Source organism: Xiphophorus couchianus, chromosome 5 (genome assembly GCF_001444195.1).
Source record: "Xiphophorus couchianus chromosome 5, X_couchianus-1.0, whole genome shotgun sequence".
Taxonomy (NCBI): domain Eukaryota; kingdom Metazoa; phylum Chordata; class Actinopteri; order Cyprinodontiformes; family Poeciliidae; genus Xiphophorus; species Xiphophorus couchianus.
In genome coordinates this window covers 27,752,513-27,768,455 of record NC_040232.1, presented here as the reverse complement: position 1 = coordinate 27,768,455, position 15,943 = coordinate 27,752,513, and the positions used below count along the sequence as shown (strand labels likewise).

The 15,943-nt window shown below is 39.5% G+C and overlaps 1 protein-coding gene across 4 annotated transcripts in view; it reads left to right on the top strand.

The window, feature by feature from the left end:
- The window catches only part of rgs12b (regulator of G protein signaling 12b), a 62,570-nt gene that overhangs the window by 3,336 nt on the left and 43,291 nt on the right, over nucleotides 1-15,943 (top strand). For all 4 annotated transcript variants that reach the window (XM_028017388.1, XM_028017387.1, XM_028017389.1 and 1 more), the window contains 3 exons: nucleotides 1,362-1,601; nucleotides 2,713-3,729; nucleotides 10,512-10,631. In XM_028017388.1, the coding sequence (XP_027873189.1) occupies nucleotides 1,362-1,601; nucleotides 2,713-3,729; nucleotides 10,512-10,631 (1,377 nt within the window). The remainder of the gene's footprint in view (nucleotides 1-1,361; nucleotides 1,602-2,712; nucleotides 3,730-10,511; nucleotides 10,632-15,943) is intronic.

Below are 15,943 nucleotides of genomic sequence, written 5' to 3'. Positions count from 1 at the left end.
AGCAGAGTCCGCACTAGGCCTGTCGCGATAAACGATAAATCGATTAATCGTATGATAAATTAAAACTATCGACGTCATTTCAATTATCGGCATTATCGTCTCTTCCGGCCTTTTTCTCTTTCTGTTGATGACACTGAATGAAAAAAGGCTCAACTCCGGTGCTCTCCACTGACCCCCCCCCTTCCTCATTTCCTTAGTATAAAGCCCAGCGCACACCGATTGTCGGCCCATTTTCAAAACCTGACAGACCACACATTAACGGTTCGATCGGGTTCGTTCCTGCCGTGTGGTGTCCAACAATGGGCACTAAATAATGGCTACAAGTTCAGTTAACTAATTTTAAAACCAGGCATTAATCAATGCTTTACTACAATCTACCTGCAATGCATGTGGCTAGTGTCAGTCCTGACTGAATGAAAATCATTATAACCTATTTACGTCACGTTAACGAAGAACAGCTGAAAAGTTACCGGGTTTATCAACTGCGGTAGCAATTTCGCTCCAACTCCTCCCCTTGTCATTTCTATATTCTTTGCATGTTGAATAAACATTAATGTTGTTTCCACGTCCGCTGGACTTCAGGTTGCGCGGTGTCAGCTGTTTGGGATTCCCCGACGTAATTTCCCCTCAGAAAGCACGAGGAGAATCCGCGCTTTCTGATTGGCTACCTGTCACATTCAACAGGCTGCTTTAAGATCCCAGTTGGTGAAAACCCCTGATTTAGATCGGAGCGGCAACGACGATCTACCATAACACACCACACAATCTTACAAAGATCAACGTTTTAAGATTGTCATAAGGGGGAAAATAGGAGCAAAAAATCATGTAGTGTGAATTATTGCATCATGTAGTCAATGTGCCCATCTTCTCTATTTACATCTAATTATTACTGAAGGGCAACATAGTATACACACTTCATAATCTGCACTCTTTTGGTTGAATGCAGTATTTATTTCCACTTTGGCTTTATGTTGTTTAGTTTTTATCAAGTACATTTTTTGTTAATGGAGACTGAGAATCCATTTTGTTTTTGGTTGTTTTGTTTATTTTGTTTATCAGCTCCAGTGTTAAATATTCTTTTGAAAATAAAGTGCATCTATCTTTGGCAGGAAATCACATGCATTATTACATCATTTCCATTAAATCAGTGTAAAAAGGTCTAAAAACAATATTATTTTAGTTCTATAAAAATTCATTTACCCATTACCTTTAAAGGGGTGAGGTGAATCACACAATTATTTCTGTTTGTATATAAAAACTAAATAGTTAACTGAAACATGGTGTTTTTTAACTACACTTTGTAAATGTGTGAACTTCATTTGTTTACACGGCAGTAAAATGAATACATTACACCCTGACAGGTCATGCACGACAGCGTACTCCTGTGCAGCGACAGAGGTCAGGTCTTGGCCACCTACCCTGCAGAAAAACTCGCCTTCAGCGCCTGTTGTCCTGATGATCGCCGATTCTTCGGATTGGTAACCATGCAAGCCACGGACGACCACGATGATCGCCACTTCAGCAACGGGCGAGACGACGAAGGAAATTTAAGGACTTCATGTCACGTGTTCATCGTGGATCCAGAACTATGTCATCACCAGGTAATTCAGAGATAGTGAAGCATTTTTTGGCTATGTACAATATTTTTACATTTTAAACTAAAGAAGTGCTGCTTCTTTAGTTTAAAGAAGCACTTAAACTAAAGAACTTAAAAAGTTCTAATTTTTAAGTCATATCAGTGTAAAAATCTCTTTAAAGACCATCCATTTTCTTACGCTTATCTGTTGTCACGTTGTTGGGGTAGCAGCCCAAGCAGGGAGGCCCAGACTTCCCTCTTCTGCGGAGGAATCCTAAGGTTCTTAAAGATCTACAAGATCTACATATATTAAAACAGTACTTTGGAAAAGTACTCACTCACCTCTTGAACATTTTTGAAACAGGAACACAAAGCAGTACAAAACTGTGCAGCAAAGGGAAATGAGACAGGGTTTACAAAGAGTTTAACAAAGAAATATCTGAAAAAGAAGATGAGTTTGTAACCGCTTTTAGCTGTAAGTCTTCTGGTTCTGCTTTGCACATTTAGAGATTGAAACTTTTAACATTCTCGTGTAAAACTTGCGTCAAGCTCAGTTAGGAAGAGTGTCTGAGTACGTCAGTACTCAGTCTGCACTCTTGTTTGGATTTTAGACTGGTGCTGGGTAAAGATAGAGTTGTTTTTTAATGCTAGAAGGTGAACGTTTCACTCTCTGTTATGTCTTAGTGTTGTCCGTTCCACATAATGTTCCACATGCCAAGAAGTTCAATTTTGGACTCATCTGAACTGAGTCTGAACACCTTTTTCCTCATTTGCTGGGCTCCTTAAATGGCTTGTGGCAAACTGCAAACCTAGCGTCATGTGACTTTTAATGAATGCTTTCTCCTTGCTACAAAGTCATGACTCCAATACTTTATTTTTATTTGTACATTTTATTTTTTTAAAAATCATCCTTCCATTACATTGATTTTATCTGTCAGATGATAGCGTGTGGTTTTAATGTGAAAGAGATATTTGTACTTAAGCAAATCTATAAAATATTTATGTAACCTATAAAATAAAGATTACATAAAAGTCCCAATGCCCAAAAATCCATGAGGCTTGAGATGTTTTCTGGGATGTTAATGACCAGTGCCTGTAAGTATAAGTACTGAGCATTGTGTCTGTTGTATGGACAGGTCCATTTAGGTGTGGCCAGGAGGTTTGGCTTTGAGTGCACCCCTGACCCAGACACAGGAGGCTGCCTGGAGTTCCCACCCAGTTCTCAGCCTCTACTCCAGTTTGTTTCTGTCCTCTACCGAGACATGGGGGATAACATCGAGGGGGTCCGGGCCCGCGCCTTCCATGATCCAGACAACGACGCCCAACAGAACCACAGCACCAGCAGCAACAGCGATAGTGGAATCGGGAACTTTTTACCTGAGGAGAAGAGCAACCGAGTCCTTTTGGTGGATCTCGGCGGCCCTCCCAGTCACAACCACATGTCCGGGGCCCGCCAGTGGGACAGCCCGCCTTCCTCTCAGCAGGCCTGGAGCCCCATCCTCGGAGCTGCCGCCTCCCACCCCCCTCCGCCTCCCCCACCTCCTCCGATGCTGAGAAACGGTCACTACCTCCACGACCCGCACCTCGCCGACCTCCCTCACCCTCTCCCCCTGGCTCACCCTGACCTGCCAAGCAGACTCTCACAAGGACTCAATGTGCATCACTACCCGGCGAGGAAGCTGGGTGGAGCTATGGGGGGAGGAGACAGGAGAGGAGGAGGGGTAGGAGTAGAGCCTCAGAGGTGGCTGCCAGTCCATGTGCTGAGAGACTGGCGTCAGCAGCACCAGCACCACCACAGCCACTTCCAGGGCCTGAGCAGCGATCAGGAGTCGTATGCAGAGTCCACCGACGGATGGTCATCAGCCAACTGCAGCACCCTGCCCCCACCCATGAATAAGATCCCTGCCGACCGCTACCGGGCCCCGCTGGCCCCAGGGGACCGCATGCATCCACCTGGTGTCAGTCATCCTCCCTCTCCTCCACCTCCTCCTCCCACTCCCCCTCCTGCACACCTCCACAGCCACCGGCTGGCTGCTCAGAAAGACGAGTGGGCCAAGAAACTGTTCGGCGCCGGAGACCGGGAGCGCAACGGAGCACGGCGAGCCGAAAGAGAGAAAAAACGAGAGGTGAACTCAAAGGAGGGAGAGAAAAAGGTACGTCTTTAATCAAGCTAGTAAAATATAAAACATCAGCACAAGTCAGACTTTTATCACTTTTCCTGCACATATTTCATTCAGTTTATTTCACAAGTATCATCCAAAGACAAATTTTCTTCGAGCAGAGTCAGTTTTTGGACTGTGAGATAGTTGTGTTAAAAGTGACTGTGAGATGAGAAAGCCCTGTCAGAGGTTGCTCCCCCGCATCACACATTCCTGTCGTGGAAATTTACTATGACTAGAGAGTGTTCAAGGCTACATATTATTGAGACTATAAATTCATGCTGCTCACTCTGCATTTTCCGTCCTCTTTTCACAGTACCCACACTAAATCTCACATTTTTTTCTCAGACATTAAACTTCTCGATTTAAAAATGCTACATTTACCTGCTAATAGCAGCGCATAATTCTGTCTTAATTCCCAGACTTGGTAAAAGTGGATGGATAAGTTATTTATCCTCTCTGCTCCTGTATCAGATCATGTATTATGCACTAAGCAGACATCTGTTGTCACCTGAAAACCACCTGTCTTCTGCAGTGGAGCAGATTCGTCAATGTGATAGAATTTCAAATTATTATGCATTGTATTAGAAATCATTTTCACTAAGCTAAATTTGCTGACTTTTTATATGTTTTTGTACTGTTTCTGTACAAAAGGACCAAGAAGCAAAAAAAGACACAACTATCCAGTTGGACTATACTCCATAATCTCACCCCCTGCCTGTAAAGATGCTTAGGCAGAATGTTTACATGTACTTTCATGTTAAAAAAATACATAAAACCTCTTACTTTCTTCGATTTTACCAGAACACAGTGTGTGGTAAAAATATTCATACTTTTGAACTTGTACGACTCTGTTATCTTTTACTGACAAATGCCAGTTTATCTGAAAGACAAATACAAAGTAACGCACACATTGAGAAATAGAAGGTAACTGATGCAAATTTATTTTCAAACAAAGTCTAAAAAGTGAGTCGATATTTTGTGAAGTCTTTTGTTTTATGCCTTTACCATATTTGCACATCCAGTCAGAAGTTTTGTTTGGTCTTCTTTGCCAAATGGCTAAAGCTCAGTCAGATAGTGTATGTAATCCTCTTTTTTCAAATCTCGTTACAGATTATTATATCTGCACTTTGACTACACCATTTGAACACTGATGGCCCAGATATGATTTCATCTAAACTAGTTCATTGTAGCTCTAGCTGTTTAACGGTCCTTGTCCTTGTTGAATACACATGACTCTATCACAGTCTCTCAACAGATTTTCTTCCTTTATTACCCTGTCTGTAGCTCCATTCATCTTTTCATCAACTCTGATCAGTTTCAGTGTCTTTGCTTAAGAGGAGTATCCCCTCAGCATTATACTGCCCCATGTTTGACCATGGAGATGAAAGGTAGTTCCATATTTGGTGCGAAGGCGATTCACAGAAAAACCTCCTGGTTCAGCAGTGGGGAATACCCAAGTATGTCCTCAAATGAATAACAAAATCACATTATGGAGTCCACAAAAAAAAAAAAAAAACTATACAAATAAAACAACTACACCCAGAGATTCATTTGCTTCTACAGTCACTTTTAGTTGCAATAACATTATTTGATTTCTGTGACAGTATCATTTCTTCTTCAGGCTTGCTTTTGTTCAAGAATGTTTGTTTGCTTTCTTAGTATCCTGCTATGTCATGTGAAAGACTTTGAGGTGTTGATTTTAGGTAGTTAAAACACTTTGACCGTTCTGTTTTTGACATCAAGTTGTAAAATTACTGCTGCTGTGCTTGGAATTGTTTTCTCGCATGGCAGCATTTAGTCTGACCTTCAACTGTGGCCCAGTTTGATATGCACTCGAGTTCATGGACTTATCCCAGTCCTAAGCAACCATTTTGGCTCAGGCTTTCGCAGATTGTATTGATGTGAAATTTTAACTTTTAGCATGACCTCAGGCAGTCTCTGGATTTTCTAAAAACACACCATGGCAGCTTGAGGAAAACTTGCAGGGGTGCTTTGAGTATTGAGTATTGCAGTCATTCAGAGTTAAACACATTATTCATGTGTGATTTCTACAGTTCTGATGCTATCTGGTTATTTATAGTTTTGCTTGACTCACAGACTGCAAAAATTTAGAATAAACAACGGCTACATTTAGTAGCATTATTCAACTGCCTGTTGAACTGATTTTTACCTCGTTTTCTGTCTTTCTCTTTAATCGAGAGCAACAGGTGGAGGGAGTGGCAGGCTGCCTTTGTCTTTGAAAGCTTATATCATGGTTTCACTCTTTGTGGCTTCTTATTAAAAGCATGTTAAATGATAAGAATTGAACTAGGACAATATTTCTGCTTGTGAAATTTCCATTTTTTAAAAATCTCGTCAGGCTTGCCTATAAGCTGTGATTACTATTTTAATTGCAAAATGTGCACTTTTTTTTTTTTTTTTACCATTCCTGTAAGCAGGAAAAGCTCCTTGCACCTTAAAGTTAAATGTAGGACAGATCCTGAGGAGAGTTTCCATTAAAACCAAGAGAAGTTGATAATTCTCATCTTTAAGCTGATTGGTTGAGAGGATTCCTGGGAGCTGAGTGGGGACAATCAGAGGAAGCTTTAGCAATACCAAGGCAAAGTATAGAAACTGTTCGGAGCAGGAAGATAGATGTTAACCTTTCTGAACAATGCCCTCAGACTGAATTGGTAAAGAAGCCGTCAGGTTTTCAGAACAAAATCCTCATCCCTCTGTGGCTCAGTCCCTCTACTCTGGTATTAGTTAAACCACATAGATCATACTGATTTATTAATTAATTGAGCGTTCGCTTGTAGCTGTGTCTCTTAATGTTTGCTCTTTGTTTAACACATGGTGGCACTGTCTCTCTTTTTCTGTTGGCTTCCTGCACACCCACCAACTTTCCTGTTGGGAAAGTTTCCTGTTTTTCCTTCAAGGTCCATTAACACTAAAACGTGGTCATGTTTGAAGATCATGCACGACTGAAGTCTAAACAGCCGCAATTTGTGTTTGTTTCACTTGCAACAAAGTTTTGCAAGTGAAAAGCCACATGCCATGCTTGTGGCATGACTTAAATTTGACTGCTGATACTTGCTGGTAATACTGGTCATGATTCTGAGAGATGGTCAAAGAACTGATCTGGATGTTTCTGAAACAATAAATAATAACTGAATGAATTGGTTTTGCAGTTTGGTTATTCATTTCTAAATTGTCAGATACATCCTTAGTCATAAAGAAGTGTTAAACATACTCATAATGATTGTGTTTTAATGTGCTAGCTGTTAACCCATCTTGCTACAATCATTTTTAGATTTTTTTATGTAGAGTATTTTGCTATAAAAAGGAAAGATGTTTTTTTAAGTGATATTGTGTGTTTGTATGTTTGAAGGTTGATAACAAATTACACAGATGAGCGCTTCGAATTTTCCTCAGAAACTCAGTTTTCTCTTTAAAAAAAAAAAAAGCTGTCTCCTGTGCCAACCAAAACAACCCCTGCTCTGTATCACTTTTCTTCTTAACCCCAGTTTGTGCTTCTCCATTAAATGTCTTTGGATTTTTTTCTTGAATTCATGTAAGACTAATTGGGTTAAAAACAAACAAAAAAAAGGTCACATCAGAGTGTTTGCGCCTACGCATTTAATCTTCATTATCTGAATGTGCGTGGAAACGCACACGCACAGATGTAGGGTTGACTCGGTATCCAGGCAACACCACTGCCGGTGCCTGATGAAATGCAGCGACCGCCTCCTAAACAGGCGGTCTGATTCAGCTCGCGTCTGTCCTCTCAAACCTGTCAGCGTCTTTTAATTACGTATCTCCTGCTATCACCCGGGGCCCACTCCGCTATGCTGTCTCCTACAGTGCGAGGAGATAAGGCAGATGTTACGTGTGGAAGTTCAGAGACATGACAGGTCATTTCTGTGCTTTCCAAATGCAACAGTTGTCAGTGCGACACTTGATTAGTCCCTGTCTCCTCTGATTTACAGCAGTCCTCAGTGACATGACGTCACTGTTAAATGGCTTCAGATAGTAAATGTTCTTTCCCCTGTGACTGATGCTCCTAGGTGAGGCAGTTTATGGCAGCAACTTTCTGCACGGATGTTGGGCTCTAATTCCAATTAGCTGTTTTCCAGGCCAGTACTTCTGCAAACATCATAATGTTTTAAAGTTTTTAGCAGGCTGCACTTCATTATTCATCATATCATCATAGGCAAAGACTGTGAAAAGATGTAGCTGTTTTGATCTTTTTGTGCAACATGCTTCGCATCATTGGATTAGGATTGTGGGATTGATTTAACAGCTGTCACAAAAGGCACACAGAAGTACTTTATATGCCTGCCTGTGCCATGAGGAATGTAACATGTAGGTGAAAAAAATGTGCTCAAATTAGGAAAACGTACAGATGCAGACACATTTGTTGGTACCTTTGAAACAATGCTCCATTTCTCCTGAAATATCAATCTGTTAAATAGTCAGTCATATAATACCAATTAGCTAAGCCTAGGGAGCCTGTGCTGCTCTGATTTGGAAGGTTAACATCCATCCATCCATCCATTGTCTGTTCACCCTTGTCCCTAATGGGGTCGGGAGGGTTGCTGGTGCCTATCTCCAGCTACGTTCCAGGCGGGAGGCGGGGTACGCCCTGGACAGGTCGCCAGTCTGTCGCAGGGCAACACAAAGACATACAGGACAAACAACCATTCACACACACACACACACCTAGGGAGAATTTAGAGAGACCAATTAACCTAACAGTCATGTTTTTGGACTGTGGGAGGAAGCCGGAGTACCCGGAGAGAACCCACGCATGCACAGGGAGAACATGCAAACTCCATGCAGAAAGACCCCGGCCGGGAATCGAACCCAGGACCTTCTTGCTGCAAGGCCACAGTGCTACCAACTGCGCCACTGTGCAGCCCGAAGGTTAACATGACTGAAATAATTACTAATCAAGAGCTCTAAAGGAACAACATACAAAAAGGCAGTTGTTCAGCTTCATTGAACGTTGTTTCATCAGTCTTCTCAAAAGTGAATTGCAGTAGAAAAAAATTAATAATTCCTTGTATGATGTCAAACAGTCAACTAGGAGCAGGTGGCCAATTGAGATGAGTTTAATTTATTTCTGAAGTCAAAACTTTCATTCAGGAATGAGAACAAACCATTTATCTGTGCTCTAGTTTCAAGTACCAATACAAGTTGGATTTGTAAATTAATATGGCCAATCTATAGCTTAGGAAATTTTTATTGTAATTATTGCGAAGGTTGCATGGAAGGCAGCCATATTAAATTTTCAAATGAGGATTGTGTAGTTCCTCCAGACTAGAGGCAGCAACAAACTGCTAGTCTGCTGAGCTCATCCTAGGAACCATTTTGCAGTGCAATGCTGCAAAGAAAGGTTGTAAACGGCTTCATGAAGATTCCTTTGCCTTGGTAAAGGGGAATGTCAGAAAAGGTAGGAGCTTCTTAAATAAAATATCAAGGCATTAAATGAAGCAAAAGCACATTTCTTTTTAGTTATTTTCGATATACACAGCATTTTTATAAAAACTGAAGGCAACACAGATACTTAATTGTGCTATAAAATGTCATACTGTGCCTGAAAAATGCATATCACTCTTTTCAACCATCCAAATATAATTGCCGTTTTATTCTTGTTTAAACTGAAATGGTTGCAAAAAAATGTACCCTCAAGTGTAACAAGTTACATTTCTGAGTGAATTTGTCCAAGCAATCCACCTGTGTGGAGACGGAGCCTTTTCAGCTAAAGGTACTAATCCCTGGAACAATCTCCCTGTTTCCATGGGATCTATAAAAAATTTAAATTTCTTTTAGAGACTCACCTTTTCAAGCTGACTTTTAATTCCATAAATTCCTGGCCCTTATTTCTTTTATGTTTTCTTTTACTGGCGATTATATTGTTTATTGTAAACTTTGTATTTTCTGATTGACCTGTACAACATTTTGGTTGCCTTTTGGTTTTTAAAGCACTTTATAAGTAGGTGAATGAACTGGTCATGTAAAAACAGTCAACCTGTCATGTATTTGTCTTTTTTTTTCTCAAATATTTGAATAATATGGAAAGTTTTCTGACAAAGCACACATATGCATCAAGGATATTAGAAGAGTGACCTCTTGTTCATGCATTTGCAACATAATTTATTGGGATTAACAACATTTCTCTATTTCTAATTTTTTTTATCTAGTCAAATTAACATGTCTGGCCTGCATACTTATTACCAGGTCAACTAAGGGGCCAACTGTCTGAAAAATAGCTTGTGATTCATTACCAATTGATAATTGAAACATAGCTCTCTAGTATTTCAGATAAATTGAGGCTTCCTGAAGGTTCACATTAGAAAAATAGCTTGACGCTAAAGACAAAAGTATTTTTACATAGTACTTGAATTAACTTAAATTGTCCTTTTTTGAAGAATATATCATTAATGATTTCTTTCTTGGTTTAAAATATTAAAAACGGCCTCCTTGTCTCAACATGTCACCCTATATAAACACTAGTATACAACAATAGTATGCAAAAGAACCATTCAGGATATGATCCTGTTCAATTATGTATTTTATTTCTATTTAGTTACTTGAATATAAGACAATCTATGAGCACAGATTCTATTTGTAGAAAAAGAAGTGTTTTTCTAAGATATGGTGTACAGCAGGTTCTCGTTATTCACCGTCCTATGATCTCTTGCGGTTTCTCATTATTTGACAAAAGGCTGTTTATTGTGACATCTGTTATAGCACATAAACCGAACTTAATTTTATTGTCTTGGCCTCAGGGTGGTCGGTTTCGCGGCTTGACGATGGGGTTCCCTCCTCTGCCGCAGCGCTCCTCAGCCAGACGCTCCTTTGGGCGCTCCAAACGCCTCAGCATGGCCCGCTCCCTGGACAACTTGGAGGTGAGCAACATTCACCCTCACACAAACTGTGTGTTTTTTGTTTTTGTACAAACAAACAGTGAATGCTAACATAGAAATAGTATACATAGTAAAATCTAACAAAATCTGTCTATGAAAGAAAAACATTCAGCGTTGCTTTTTTGTGACAGAATGACACTAAGTTTGGTTGCTGAAGGTGTTGTATCAATGTTTAGAAACAAATCCTCCAAGAAGATAGTCTTTTTTCTTTTCCGGTGATTCGACCTTCCAATTTGTGTTCTTAGATTAAAAAGGCCTCCCCCTCATGAACTCTTGGTGCTCAGCAATATCTTTTCAGGACTTCATTATTACTATCGGAAAACTGGTGGTTTCAATTAAACACTTAGATTCCCTGGCTGCTTTATTGAGTACGTCTGTATTGTCCCTCAAATTGTTGGATAATGGTCAGAAAATTGAGAAAGTATCCAGTGAGCTCTTGCTACTTTGGCGAGAAGGACTTGTTGATGTCAAAGGTCGAAGAGGAATGAGCAGACTGGTTTGAAATGTTAGGAATCGATCGTTTGAATCAATCATTTTCTTCATATTCTAGTCACTGATCTTATTGGTATTTAGATTCTTACAATTTGAAATCTGCTCTGTAGCTTCATTTAGTTTCAACTGACTTCAAGGAAAACCTTACATTTGTTTCCAGCTCTGGTTATGGATCTGAAATAAATTATGTGGCAAACTGAATTACCGGACTTGAACTTAGGCACTGGATCTCGTGTGCAGCTTGACTCAGCGTTATATGGCTCCACTGTCACAGAAATGATCATTTTTCTCCTTTTTTATCTTCAAGAAATGACCTGGAGTACAGTCATTTGAGAAGCATGAGATATCTCTAACAATGTGCCTATTTAGATCTTGTTTCATAAAGTCAAGATTTGACCTGTGTATTTTAGTACTCAGATGGTGAAATAGACATTGCTACTATTAGATGAATCAATTTTCAATACTTTATTTTCCATTGTATTATTTTTTTCTAAAATATAACCAAAAGACTAAGACTGAACTAAAAGCATAAATTGCAGTGTTGTTGCCACAAAGTCTTGTCTGTGTGTTTATGTCTGAAGGAGAGTTTTGCCATCTGAGGCTCTTTTCATAACAGTAGCTTTGGCCCTGAGATAGAAATCAGAGCACAGTTAAATGTTTCCTGTGTTTAGTGGTGACTGGGGCATCCTGGGAGCAGACAAGTCAAACTCACCACGGCTGCTTCAGTTGTGACGTTTTTATTTTTTTCCATACATTGTTGTCATTCTTCCTTTGGTTGACTGCAACAGGAAGCAGAGTGAGAGATGGAGTGCCAAAACCTGTGTTCAGGCAAACTTGGAGGTGTGTCTCATATTCAAAACTGGATAGGGTTTGGAAATATTTTTTCATAGTTTCTATTCTGGATTTTACCTGGGGTGTTTACACTTTTGAGAAAAAGACTGGGTCTTCTTCAGAGAAGCTTTTATTTATTTCTGCTCAACTTTACCGTACACTGTACTACTTCTTTTTTGTAAAGGATTCATTGAAAGTAAGCTGTTTTAGAGTTTACTGTGAAGAGATTTCACAAATTACTTGCAGAGGCGAACAGTCGGACGGTGACATGTAAGGAAGCGCAGCAGCTCTACAGTAACACAGGTTATTGTGAATATTTGACCTCAACCTTAAGCCTATCTGTTTTGGATGCTGTTGCCAAATTTTATGTTATTTTATTCCCTTTGTTTCATTGTCATCAGCTCTGTTGGAAACATTCAATTCTGCAAGGTTAAACTGCACATTATTTGCATGAGTTTTAGATGTCCCATCGTCATCCCACGTCAAAGATTTTTTTTTTCTTCTTAGCTCTTCCTGCCGCCTCTATTCTACTTATTTTCTTCCGGCTGTTAGGCCTTTTTCTCTTGCCGCACATGCTGTAATATTCACAAACAGAGAGAGCTTTGTGCTGTGTATCGGGGGGGAAAGAGAAGGGTTGGTTTTTGTGTGTGTGTATTTGTGTGTTGATTGTGGTGGGGGGTAAATGGGTTCTAAGTGTTGGCTGGCTCTTCTAACGAGCTCCGATGAGCAACAAGCTGGCATTCAACTCATTAGTGAGGAACTGACACAGAAAGCACAAAGGATATGTAGATCCACGTATATGTATGCACACATTTAGGAGCTTTCAGATGTCATGGTGAAAATTCAAATATGTTTTACTGCTGAATATGTAGTACTGTATGTACATTCAGGGCAGATCTATAGGCTTACTAGTGATAGAGTAGGGCTGAATTTTTAAACACGAGCATTAGACTGAACACTCTTCTTGTTTTGAATAATGCTTGTTTTTGAATAATGCTTCACATTTCAGTGATCCAATAATCTTCTTTAACAGTTATTTTACCAGATAATATGAACAGTGTTGAAAATAGGTGTCAGTCTTTTTCCAGATTTATTCTCTTTTGTATTTTTTTCTCACATTTAAATTACATTTAAATTGAACCAAGTTTAGAATCAGTCAGTAACAATAAGGTAATGTAATTTCATTTATGTAGCACATTTTTAGCAACAAAGCAGTTCAAAGTAAATATAAAATGCAATTTCTGGTCAATGGACCAGAAATTGACCTTTTATGGTTAACTGCAGTTAACCATAAAAGTTAATTCCACCAGCCTCTACAGTCAAGAAATTATTTTATTAGGAACTGTCTGACAACATGAAACAAGATAAAATACGGCAACAAGCAACACATCACGTGCTAAACAAATACAAGAACAGATCAGAAACAAAGTCATTGACCTCTATTTAGAAAGGGTAACAGATAGAGCTGCACCAATCCGATAATATCTGTATCAGCAGATACAGATGAAAAAACATTCTAGATCGTCATTGATGTCATTGGTGACAATGTGCCTGACCCATAAAGGCAGATCTATTCAGGCTAATTCTATGTTTTGTCGTCTGAGTGATCACAAAGCATAACATTTATGCTTTATTATTCCATCCATCCATCCATCCATTGTCTGTTCACCCTTGTCCCTAATGGGGTCGGGAGGGTTGCTGGTGCCCATCTCCAGCTACGTTCCAGGCGGGAGGCGGGGTACACCCTGGACAGGTCGCCAGTCTGTCGCAGGGCAACACAGAGACATACAGGACAAACAACCATTCACACACACACACACACCTAGGGAGAATTTAGAGAGACCAATTAACCTAACAGTCATGTTTTTGGACTGTGGGAGGAAGCCTGAGTACCCGGAGAGAACCCACGCATGCACAGGGAGAACATGCAAACTCCATGCAGAAAGACCCCGGCCGGGAATCGAACCCAGGACCTTCTTGCTGCAAGGCAACAGTACTACCAACTGCGCCACTGTGCAGCCACGCTTTATTATTCATTTGACATATTTAAAATTTCTGCACCAGTGTTAAATCGTCTCAGGCAAGGCCTGCCAATCAATAAAACTTCAAGAGTGTAACAGCATTTAATCTAGGAGGTCACATAAAAAGTGATTAAAGTGACCTTAACTATGGCCCCACATGTCATATCTAAGGTCAGCTGGTGGTTCAATAAAAAAATAGACTTGAAAAAAATGGCCTCCACTGAAGGCCAGAAAACCTTTCTGACCGAAAAGGAACGCAAAGTTCCAAACTATATTTGAGAAAAACATATTTATGATTCTTATGACTTTTGGGAAATTATTCTGTGAACTGATGAGCTAATAAGGCGAAAGGTGTGCATTCATTGTCGAATGTGTAAATATTCTGGTGTGTTTCTTTAATTATGTTTTATTTTTTCATGTTATATTTAATTATTTCATTCTGTGTTTACTTTAAACTTAACTGAACAAAACTGCGCCTTAATTTTATTGTTCTACGTGAAGGATAATGATGAGAAACATATATTGTCTCGTCTTGTTTTGTCGACTATTAATTTTGTTCTCCACCAGAAAAGTCCTGAAGTAGAGTGTCTGACCTTTGATTCAAGAGTTTAACCCCAAGCTCACTTGGGTTATGCAGAAGGGCGATCAGGCGAAGTACACCATCAAGGCGGACTCCATATACATCAACATACCAAAGCCAAAAAAACAAAAAGATGGTTTTAGAGTTGCCAAGCCAAAGTCCAGACTTTATTAAAACAAAATGCTGTGACAAGATTTTAAACAGGTTGTTAATTTCTCCCAAAGCATTTAATTTGATTGACTTAACTTGCAAAGAAGAGGGTGGCCACCAAGTTTGGCACAACCAGTTAATAGGTTTAGGGAGCAATAATTTTTTTTACGTACTGCAATGTCGGTTTGGGTGGCTTTTACTTTCCCCAAATTTATAAAATCATCATTTGAAAACTGCATTCTGCATTAATTTTGTCTGATATTTTAAGATACGTTGAGTTGTTCAATTGGGATGAAAACGTAAGTAAAGAATAAATCTGTAAGAGTGTAAATACTGCGTCTCACCAATACAACATATCCATCCCCCTTGCAGGCAGCTAATTAAATTAACTTTTTCAAAAGGACAACATGGCACATAAAAATAAAAAATGTTCATGTGCTTGATATAAAACTTGTGCTGGGGTGGTCCCACGTGTGTTAAGTTTTCACACAAGGAAGACTGGCAAATAACATTAAGCAATACTAATCATTTAGAGGTCAAATGCTCAAATATGACTTGTAAGAAAGTCATGCAAGTTATATATGTGAATAATTGGGTTATTGTGTGGCTGGTGGCTGTTCAAACACACTCAAATTGAATGATTAATGCATGTAGCATTTCTGGGGACTAAAACATTGTTCTGTGCTGTGCAGAAACTTCCTTTATCTTTTAGAATATTCTGCACTCATAAGTGGCTGTTTGTGTAGAAGTAGGAAGATTTGTTTTTCCATCATGTGCTTTCTGAAAAAGTTACACTGACAGCATTACATTTCAAAAAAGAAACTTAAAGGAAATAAAGTGCTTCATCTAGTCACCAAAGCGCTTCATACTACATTCACTCATACACATGCTGATGGGGGTGAGCTACATTGTAACTACAGTTGCCCTGCAACATTAGTTGTAGCTTCACTGTTTTGGTAAATGTAACATATTTGACTCAAACCTTGTTATGGACATCCCAACTACGCAGATATTTCCTAACATCCTGTCAGTTTGGATCTAAACACACAAATGTGACTTCAGTGAGACTGATGTTTCTAAAATCTAATAAACTTAACAGTTGGCCTTTTAATGTAAAAAAAAGAAACAAAAACAAAACAGCTTTCTGTTTCGAGGAATTGGTGAGAGAGCACAACCAATAACATCTTACATCACTGCTCTAATTAAGTGCTGTTCTGTCG